This window comes from Mytilus trossulus, chromosome 5 (genome assembly GCF_036588685.1).
Source record: "Mytilus trossulus isolate FHL-02 chromosome 5, PNRI_Mtr1.1.1.hap1, whole genome shotgun sequence".
Lineage (NCBI taxonomy): Eukaryota > Metazoa > Mollusca > Bivalvia > Mytilida > Mytilidae > Mytilus > Mytilus trossulus.
In genome coordinates this window covers 81,862,915-81,874,850 of record NC_086377.1, presented here as the reverse complement: position 1 = coordinate 81,874,850, position 11,936 = coordinate 81,862,915, and the positions used below count along the sequence as shown (strand labels likewise).

At 33.3% G+C, this 11,936-nt stretch overlaps 1 protein-coding gene across 1 annotated transcript; it reads left to right on the top strand.

The window, feature by feature from the left end:
- Positions 1 to 1,315: 1,315 nt before the first annotated feature.
- On the top strand, positions 1,316 to 11,779 carry LOC134718371 (uncharacterized). Its single transcript, XM_063580869.1, has 3 exons — positions 1,316 to 1,327; positions 3,837 to 3,912; positions 11,436 to 11,779. Exons 1-3 carry the CDS (start codon positions 1,316 to 1,318, stop codon positions 11,777 to 11,779), a joined length of 432 nt encoding a protein of 143 aa, XP_063436939.1.
- The last annotated feature ends 157 nt before the right edge of the window (positions 11,780 to 11,936 follow it).

Sequence of the window (11,936 nt, the reverse complement as noted above, 5' to 3'; positions counted from 1 at the left end):
AGACATTTCAGAGGTGCACTCTTGTCAGAATTATTCCGTTTTACTTTTCTAAAAACCATATATACTTATATTGGGTGAATGCCCCCCAGACTAGGCAAGTTAGTCTGGGTCATCAGACCCTTTGTCTATAATTTTGAAATCCATTATAAAGAGAAAATCTGACAAGAGCTAAAATGTTCAGGATGTTGAGCTCTGCCAATTGTCTATACTTGTCAAAACCGTCAGATGACTTCTTGTAGGATTTATTGCCCTCAAATGACAAATTTAACCATTTTTTTTTATTTTTGCCTACTATCTTGAAAACTATAATAGATACAGCGGTGAAGATGATGAACAAGACAAGTTCTACAGATAGGTCAACATGGTCAAAATTGTCTATAGACTCCTTGTTAGAGTTATTGCCCTTCGCTGACCAATCTTTCCGTTTTTATGCCCCACCTACAATAGTAGAGGGGCATTATGTTTTCTGGTCTGTGGCTCCCTTCGTCTGTTCGTCTGTGCGTCCATTCGTCTGTGCGTCTGTTCAGGTTAAAGTTTTTGGTCAAGGTAGTTTTTGATGAAGCTGAAGTCCAATCAACTTGAAACTTAGTACACTTGTTGCTTATGATATGACCTTTCTAATTTTAAAGCCAAAATAGACTTTTGACCCCAATTTCACGGTCCACTGAACATAGAAAATGAAAGGGGGAGTTTCATGTTAAAGTTTTTGGTCAAGGTAGTTTTTGATGAAGCTGAAGTCCAATCAACTTGAAACTTAGTACACTTGTTGCTTATGATACGATCTTTCTTATTTTAAGGCCAAATTAGACTTTCACCCCAATTTCACGGTCCACTGAACATAGAAAATGAATGGGGGAGTTTCAGGTTAAGGTTTTTGGTCAACGTAGTTTTTGATGAAGCTGAAGTCCAATCAACTTGAAACTTAGTACACTTGTTGCTTATGATATGATCATTCTAATTTTAAAGCCAAGTTAGTCTTTTGACCCAATTTCACGGTCCACTGAACATAGAAAATGAAAGAGGGAGTTTCAGGTTAAAGTTTTTGGTCAAGGTAGTTTTTGATGAAATTGAAGTCCAATCAACTTGAAACTTAGTACATATGTTCCCTATAGTATAATCTTTCTAATTTTAATGCCAAATTAGATTATTACCCAATTTTTACAGTCCATGGAACATGGAAAATGATATTGCAAGTGGGGCATCCGTGTACTTTGAACACATTCTTGTTTGCCTTCTATCTTAAAACTATATTAGACAGATAGAAAATTAGCTAGACAAAAACGATCAGCAAAGCAAAATCTACAATGAAGACAATATGGAGGAAATGGTCAGACGACTCCTTTTTGGAGTTATTGCCCTTAAAAGATGATTTTCACCTTTTTTTGCGTTTTGTCATAAATGATAGAAAATTATAATAGATAAAGATACACTTTAAATCACAAAATGATCAGCAAGTCAAGATCTACTTACAATTTAAATGTTGCCGATATAGTTAAGTAGACTGACTCTTTATAGGAGTGATTGCCCTTAAATGAGAATTTTGTTTATCTTCATTTGTGTTTTGAGCAAAAACTAAAGAAGTTAGATAGAAAGTAAACAGGCTAAATGATAAGCAATACAAGATCATCTAAACTGATTTTTGTCGTGAATTCTATTCTTGTCTACAATGTTGGAGAGTGTCAGTTGTTGAATATGCACATAGACCAAGGTGAGCGACACAGGCTCTTTAGAGACTTTAGTTAAAAGTTATCTAGTAAATAAATCTAGTTAATCCTGCAGCCATATTAATTTTTATGGAAGGAGAAGTATTTAGATATATACTGAAATTCTCAAAACAGAAAGAGTTGTTCAACATGTTCAACAAGAAAAAAAAAGATATATATATATATATATATATATAATAAAAACTATAAAACAAATTCCCATACGTTTCGGCCATTACGGCCTTCTTCATTGGAATAAATTACAACATTGAAACAACAATTACATCACTTGGATACATTACGTTATAATAACTTTTATGACGTTCTTTTGCCGCGTATAGACAAAGGGTCTGTTGACCCAGACTAACTTGCCTAGTCTGGGGGGCATTCACCCAATATAAGTAATATATATACAACTCGTCTAAACATCAACCCAACAATGTTAGATCTGTAAATTTGCTTTCGCAAATTTTTGTATATATATATATATCTGTCATTTGTGGATAGATGTCTTATTGGCAGTCTTACCCCAGATATCTATAGTTTTATACCATATTCATTATATATGTACCGGTATTAGAATATTCTTATTAGTATATTAGTAATACTTTATAAAACAAATTCTCTTAATTATAAAATAAATATGTCTCCTGTCTTACACACTTGATAATATATAAATTAATGCATAAATATATTGTCTAAATTTTTTCTTCACTGTAAAAAGTTAAGAAGACACTTTAAATATCACTATTTTGAACTAAATGTGCATACACACTTATTCAAAATGGTGGAAATTCTAATGCAATGTACTTACCAAAAGATGTTTCCATAAATATTTGTTAAAACATCAATCTTCCTAAATCCAAAAGTCATGCCATCAGAAGAATACACTGCACTATTCAATGTCTATACAGTTATTAGTAAACATTCATTGTAAAATTCTTATTTTATTCATGATAGCTAGAAGACATCTTTGCTTGCCATGTGCATGCTCAAGCCCAGTTCAAATTTTAACTTTGATTGAGGTTTTTTAGGGTATTGTGACAGTGTGATCCCTTTAACATTTGCTCCTATTAAATAATAACTATTTTAATTACCAAAATCTTGAATATTTGATCTTATAATAAAAAAATACTGTTTGTTTTTTTATTTTTATGTTATGAGTTATAGTTAAGTAAATACCTGAAAAAAAATGTATAAAAACATGTGCTTCCCTTAATTTTGCCTCAAACTCTGTGTACATTTACAATACAATTTCCTGTCTTCTTGTACTTTACACATGTACACAGAGATAAATTGAAAACAGATGGACCACATAACATTGATATCACCAGCTCATATTTCTAATTGCTCAACTTTTGCTCAACTTTTGCTCAACTACATGAAAAGTTAAATCAAAGATCAATTGCTCAACTTTTCTTCAACTACAAAAAAAAAAATCAAAGTCTGAATGCTCAACTTTTGCTCAACTATATGAAAACCAAAGATCAATTGCTCAACTCTTCCTCAACTTAATGGCCAGGTTCAGTTGAGGGCCAGTTGAGCGACATCTATCAAACATACAGTGCTTGGCAAGGTTTGAGTTGAGCTATAAAATTGAGAATGGAAATGGGGAATGTGTCAAAGAGACAACAACAGCAGAAGGTCACCAACAGGTCTTCAATGCAATGAGAAATTCTCGCACCAGGAGGCGTTCTTCAGCTGGCCCCTAAACAAATATATACTAGTTCAGTGATAATGAACACCATACTAAACTCCAAATTGTACACAAGAAACTAAAAGTTAAAATAATACAAGACTAACAAAGGCCAGAGGCTCCTGACTTTGGACAGGCGCAAACATGTGGCGGGGTTAAACATGTTTGTGATATCTCAATCCTCCCCCTATACCTCTAGTCAATGCAGAAAGGTAAACGCATAACAATACTTATTAAAATTCAGTTCAAGAGAAGTTCGAGTCGGATGTCAGAAGATGTTACCAAAGAAAGCTGCTCAACACCTAGCCCTCATCTATTTTGCGTAAAACAGCTAGCCCTCAACTGGCCCTCAACTTTTTTTTTCTGTAGGGGTATTAAACTATTTGACAAGTTTTCACATAGGACATGATAGTCTATAGCATATTTTTCTTTTGTAGACTGTCATGTCAAAGACATCCCCAGAAGTAACTCCTGACACCCATTTACAGGAACCTGCAGCACCAGTAGTTGAAGGTAATTATATAATGTTAATCATTCAGATACCGGCTGAAATGATTTATAATTACTTGTTTCTAATAAACGGATATTTGTTGTCCCAAGTACATCCATACTTTTCTGAGAGTATTGCCACAGTGAGATATAGCTGATCTGCTTAAGACAAGTACATGGATGTTTTTTTGTAGAGGGTCATGATGTTTCTTGTTTGTGCATCTCTCCCAGTTATTTGAAATAAACATGTAGTTTGTGATCACATCAACTTGAAACTTAGTTAGTATATATAACTCAAGCAATTGAATATTTGATAAAAATTACGAATGGAAACGGGGAATGCTTCAAAGAAACTTTAACCAGATCAAAAAGCATAAAACAGCCCAAGGCCTCCCATTGGTCTCTAACACAGCGAGAAAATCCCACACCTAGAGGCTGCTTCAGCTGGCCCCTAAAGTTTAATGTATACAAGCATGTTTGCGCCTGTCCCAAGTCAGGAGCCTCTGGCCTTTGTTAGTATTGTATTATTTTAATTTTAGTTTCTTGTGTACAATTTGAAAATTAGTATGGCGTTCATTATCACTGAACTAGTATATATTTGTTAAGGAGCCAGCTGAAAGACGCCTCCGGGTGTGGGAATTTCTCGCTACATTGAAGACCTATTGGTGACCTTCTGCTGTTGTTTTTTCTATGGTGGTTGTTGTCTCTTTGACACATTCCCCATTCCATTCTCAATTTTAAGTTCAGTGAAGATGGATGTCTCATTAAAATAAACTATTAGTATTTACAAAGTGTGGAATAATAAAATAAATTAAATAAATGGACAGGATATCATGCAATTACGTATTGAAGGGTTTCTTTGCAAGTACAAACTGATGGACGCCACTGGTGGATCAATAATTGTTCTCATGGACGTTTGTTGAGATTTGTGCTCTATCTGCAATTTTATGTCTAATTTTTTTAAGGGACTTGTGTCTGTCTTTTCATGTTGGCTCTAATGCTAATAAGGGGAAGTTGAAATGCTGAAAACCAGCCATTGGCTCAACTGGATTAATAAATAAGTAGTTTTTGGCATATTAATACATTGACACATAGACGGATAGACACATTGACCAGTTTACCTATTAAAAAATCGACATATTAATCAATTGCCATATTAAAACACTGACAGATCATCATCTCAAAATTGAGGTATCAAAAGAGGATCAAATTCAAACATTGACACAAAGACATATGGACACATTGACCAGTTGACAAATTAACAAATTGACATATTTTTACATTGACAGTTCGAAAGCTTTTTACACATCAACGCCTTGAGAGATCTTCACATTGACATATTGACACATTGACAGATCAACACTTAAACAGACTCATATACTGACACATTGATGTATCCACACTTAGACAGATCAACACAATAACAGACTCATATATGCATCGACACATCAGGCCTCTTCCATGTCTACAATAACTTTTTTTCAACTTGTCCAGTAGGACAAGTACATACCAAAACTTACTTGTCCGAATGAAATTGTTACTTGTCCAATTTTTTTTTAACCCAAAATAACCTTTTTATACGACCGCAAATTTTGAAAAAAATTTCGTCGTATATTGCTATCACGTTGGCGTCGTCGTCTGCGTCGTCGTTGTCGTCGTCGTTGTCGTCGTTGTCGTCGTCGTCCGAATACTTTTAGTTTTCGCACTCTAACTTTAGTAAAAGTGAATAGAAATCCATGAAATTTTAACACAAGGTTTATGACCATAAAAGGAAGGCTGGTATTGATTTTGGGAGTTTTGGTCCCAATATTTTAGGAATTAGGGGCCAAAAAGGGCCCAAATAAGCATTTTCTTGGTTTTCACACTATAACTTTAGTTTAAGTTAATAGAAATCTATGAAATTTTGACACAAGGTTTATGACCACAAAAGAAAGGTTGGGATTGATTTTGGGAGTTTTGGTTTCAACAGTTTAGGAATTAGGGGCCAAAAAAGGGCCCAAATAAGCATTATTCTTGGTTTTCGCACAATAACTTTAGTTAAAGTAAATAGAAATCAATGAAATTTAAACACAATGTTTATGACCACAAAAGGAAGGTTGGTATTGATTTTTGGAGTTTCGGTCCCAACAGTTAAGGAATTAGGGGCCAAAAAGGGACCCAAATAAGCATTTTTCTTGGTTTTCGCACCATAGCGTTAGTATAAGTAAATAGAAATCTATGAAATTTAAACACAAGGTTTATGACTATAAAAGGAAGGTTGGTATTGATTTTGGGAGTTTTGGTCTTAACAGTTAAGGAAAAAGGGGCCCAAAGGGTCCAAAATTAAACTTATTTTGATTTTAACAAAAATTGAAACCTAGGGGTTCTTTGATATGATGAATCTAAAAATGTACTTAGATTTTTGATTATTGGCCCAGTTTTCAAGTTGGCCCAAATCGAGGTAAAAAATTAAACATTGTTTGATTTCATCAAAAATTGAATAATTGGGGTTCTTTGATATATGCCAAATCTAACTGTGTATGTAGATTCTTAATATATGGTCCAGTTTTAAAATTGGTGTAAATTAAAGTGCAAAGGGTCCAAAATTAAACTAAGTTTGATTTTAACAATAATTAAATTCTTGGGCCTCTTTGATATTCTGAATCTAAACATGTACTTAGATTTTTTATTATGGGCCCAGTTTTCAAGTTGGTCCAAATCAGGATCTAAAATTATTATATTAAGTATTGTGCAATAGCAAGTCTTTTCAATTGCACAGTATTGTGCAATGGCAAGAAATATCTAATTTCACAATATTGTGAAATAGCAATTTTTTTTTTAAATAAGAGTTATCTTTCTTTGTCCAGTATAGTAAGCAAGAAATATCTGCAAGAATTTTTTTAATTGGAGTTATCTTTCTTTGTCCAGAATCAACTTAAATCTTTGTTATATACAATATACAATGTCTGACTCAGACGTACTTATGAATATAATTATTTTCTGTGACTGTATCTTACATTAATTTGTAGGATCCTTTACTATAGATAATTTAGCTGATCTGTAACAATAACATCTTCATGCCTTATATATCATGTACTGTAGTACGCCGCTAGATTAAAACTGACGTGGAAAGGTAACATATGGCCACCGAAAGCTCTTTTTTGAGAGCCCAGGTGGTCGTGTGGTCTAGCGGGACGGCTGCAGTGCAGGCGATTTGGTGTCACAATATCACAGTAGCATGGGTTCGAATCCCGGCGAGGGAAGAACCAAAAATTTGCGAAAGCAAATTTACAGATCTAACATTGTTGGGTTGATGTTTAGACGAGCAATATACAATGTATATTCACTTTTTACTACCAACTGATAAATTTAAATAATCTTTACCATTCAGTGATAACAAGCAGTTTTTTTACATCTTAATATTTTATGATGTATTTAAATGAGTAGTAATTGTTGCAAACTCCATTAGTATGTTTTAATTGAAATTAGTTTTGGAATAAGGGAAAGGGGGATGTGATTAAAAAATTGGGTTCAATTTTTCTCATTTGAAATTTCATAAATAAAAAGAAAATTTCTTCAAACATTTTTTTGAGAGGATTAATATTCAACAGCATAGTGAATTGCTCTAAGAGAAAACAAAAATTTTAAGTTCATTTGAATACATTCATTCTGTGTCAGAAACCTATGCTGTGTCAACTATTTAATCACAATCCAAATTTAGAGCGGAATCCAGCTTGAATGTTGTGTCCATACTTGCCCCAACCGTTCAGGGTTCAACCTCTGCGGTCGTATAAAGCTACGCCCTGCGGAGCATCTGGTTACATTTTAAGTTGATTAAAGGAACAAAACGAATTTAAATAATAGAATTGAATTTGATGAATTTCTTTTGAAATACTTTTCAAAAATATGAGTCAAGTACAACTGAATCTAGTCATGTCACAGGACTTAGGTTCTAGTTTTCACCAATGCCAGTCTCATCAGAATCTATTCAAATGCAATCAATAAAAAGAAGATGAGGTATGATTGCCAATGAGAAAACTCATATGGTATTTATTAAAAAGAACATAATAAGGTAAGAAAATGAGATACTGATTTGTCTTGGTCCCAAATTGTCTCCTGTCTTGCCAAACTGTCTATCAATCATGTCTACTAAATATGTGTCCTAGGGTGCCAGACTGTCTTAAACTTCGAGCTAAACCTGTCCAGGTGACGAACTGTACTATAAAGTTACCTTATCTATAAAGCGCAGCATTGATTCGGATCAGTAAGACTGGTTTCCGAGGATAGTATACTTTTGACCTGTTAAAAAGTACCTGACAAAGAACCAGTTTAAATTATCGATTGCAAGTCGAAGAAAAAGGTTTTGCATTTGAATAGACAGATTACAGAAACCACGTGACAGATACATGTCAAATTAATATTTGTTTTGTTTGTTTGTTGTTTATAATTATACTCTGTTCATTAAAGTTTATGAAGTTTATTTTCTGCAGAATAATTGTACTTGTCCCAACGGACAAGCTTGATACAGCTTTTACTTGTCCGACCTTTTTTCCCTCTGGTACCGGACAATTGGACAAGCGTTATTGTCGAGGTCTGCACATTGCTATATTGACACACTGACAGATTAACACTTTTACAGATTCATTCATCTGCACATTGACATATCGACAAACTGACAGATAAACACGAAACAGACTCATCAATTGGCATATTGCTACACTGACAAATCAACACATAAACATATTCATACATCAACACATTGTCATATTGATACACTGACAGATTAGAAAAAATAACAAGACTCATATATTGACTCATTGTTATATTGAAACACTGACAGATCAACACATCAACTGATTCATACATCAACATTTGATATATCAACACATTGACAGATCAACACATTAACAGACTCACACATCAACACATATACATATTGACACATCAACATATCAACACATTAACATACTAAAACATCTACACATTGATACATCGACACACTGACAAAGCAACCCATAAACACTCATACATCAAAACACTGACAGATCTACATATAACAAGACTCATACATCTACACAATGAAATATTGATACCTTGAGAGACCTAAAAATCAATGCATTGCCATATAAACACACTGACAGATTAACACATTAACAGATTCAAACATGAAACATTAATACACTGATATATCAATACATTAACACTTATACATCGACACATAAACATATTGACACACTAACAGATTTAACACATCAACACATTGACATATTGATACACTGACAGATCAACATATTAACAGACTGGTACATCAACACATTGACATTTTGACACACTGACAAATCAACATATAAACGCACTCAAACATTAACAAGTTGACATATTGACACACTGACAAATCAAAAAATAAACAGACCCATACATGCCATACATCAGCACATATACATATTGACACATTGACAAACTTAACACATTAACAGATTCACACTGATAGATCAACATATTAAAAGACTCGTACATCAACACAATGACATATTGAACAGACACATTGACATATTGACACACTGACATATCAACATATTACCAGACTCTCACTTCAACAATTTAACATATCCACCCACTGACAAATCAACACTTTAACACACATTTTTCATCACGCTGATAGATCAACACATTGACAGGCTCATACATCAACACATTGACATATTGACACACTTACATATCAACATATAACCAGATTCATACATCAACCCATTGACATATTGACACACTTACATATCAACATATAACCAGATTCATACATCAACACATTGACATATTGACACACTTACATATCAACATATAACCAGATTCATACATCAACACATTGACATATTGACACACTTACATATCAACATATAACCAGATTCATACATCAACACATTGACATATTGACACACTTACATAACAACATATAACCAGATTCATACATCAACACATTGACATATTGACACACTTACATATCAACATATAACCAGATTCATACATCAACACCTTGACATATTGAAACATTGACAGATCAACACTTAAGCACACATACATCATCACGCTAATAGATCAACACATTGATAGACTCATGCATCAGCACATTGGATATTGACACAATGACATATCAACATATTACCAGACTCAAACATCAACAAATTGACATATTGACACACTGACATATCAACACATTTCCTGACTCAAACATCAACACATTGACATAATGACACACTGACATATCAACACATTCCCTGACTCAAACATAAACACATTGACAGATGAACACATTAACAGACTCATACATTGACACATTGACAGATCTACACATTAACAGACTGAAACATTTGCATATTGACAAATTGACACACTGACAAATCAACACATTAACAAACTAAAATATACACACGTCGACATATTGGCACATTGACAGGATCATACATCAATACATATATAGACATATAGACACTCTTGAACATATTGAACCACAAACATATTGAACAACTCATACATTAACACATTAACATATTGACACACTGTCAAATCAACACATTAACAGTCTCTAACATCCACAAGTTGACATTACGACACATTAACTGTCTCTAACATCCACAAGTTGACATTACGACACATTAACAGACTCACACAGCAACACATTTGGATATTGACACACTGACAGATGAACACTATTACAGATTCATAAATCTACACATGACATATCAACACATCAACATATCAACACATAAACATACTAAAACATCTACACATTGATACATCGACACACTGACAAATCAACCCATTAACACTCATACATCAAAACACTGACAGATCTACATAGAACAAGACTCATACATCAACACAACGACATATTGATACCTTGAGAGACTTAAAAATAAATGCATTAGAATATAAACACACTGACAGATTAACACATTAACAGATTCAAACATCAATGCATTAACACACTGATATATCAATACATTAACAATCATACATCGACACATAAACATATTGACACACTGACATATTAACTAAAATTTCAGACTCATACATACACCTTTACATATTGGCACACTAACAGATCAACAAATTAACAGACTTGTACATCAACATGTAAACATATCAACACACTTATAAATTAACACATTAACAGATAAGTTCATCCACACAGAGATATCGACAAACTGACATTTTAACACATTATCATGCAGACTCATACATCGACACAGACATATTGACACACTGAAATTTCAACACATTAAAATATTCATATATCAACACATTAACATATTAAAACACTAACAAATTAACACATTAACAGACTTCTACATCATTACACCAATAATTCAATACATAAACAGGCTAATACATAAAAACATAGACATAAAGACATTGTGACATATTTAACGCATTGACATATCGAAAAGATGACATATCAACATATTAACCAACAAATGAGGAGAAATTATCTATGAGTGTTTGTATGGATACATTTTTTTTTCACAACATGAACAAATCAAAACTTTCCAATTTTTTTTAATTTTTTTTAGATTCCATCGGAAAAGGGCAACAGTCTGCCATGTTAAATCGTTTATTAGGGAAGGGCAGCTATGAATCATTTGATATGAGATGCATGGTAACTGGCCAATTTTCTGTTGGGAAGTCGACTCTTGTTAAGCTGTTAGCTGGAGAAATTATACCTGATGGTCGACACCCGACAGATGGGATTTCTCTGGTAGAAGGTCGCTGTGGCCTAGATATTCTTACAAAAGAGTGGATTATTGTTGATCCAGGTGAGAAAGGGCATAAGTACAAACATCTGACCACATTAATAAAAACTCTATTGCATGGACTGCGCTATCAGCAGAGATGTTATAGCACTGATTTAAATTAGTTTTACATTGTAGCCATCTTTTTTGTGCCTTCTATTCACGCACCATATTAATTCAATATCAAATCTTATTTGTGTATGAAAATCTTAACATCATTACTAATCTCATTAGAAGGATGTTAAGGTTTTTATATTTTGAAATTGAATTTAAATGTTAAAA

Excerpts from the sequence above, each read along its gene's own strand:
- LOC134718371 (XM_063580869.1), top strand. Across the intron at positions 3,913-11,435 it reads TGCAGCACCAGTAGTTGAAG|ATTCCATCGGAAAAGGGCAA; the intron begins GTAATTATATAA and ends AATTTTTTTTAG.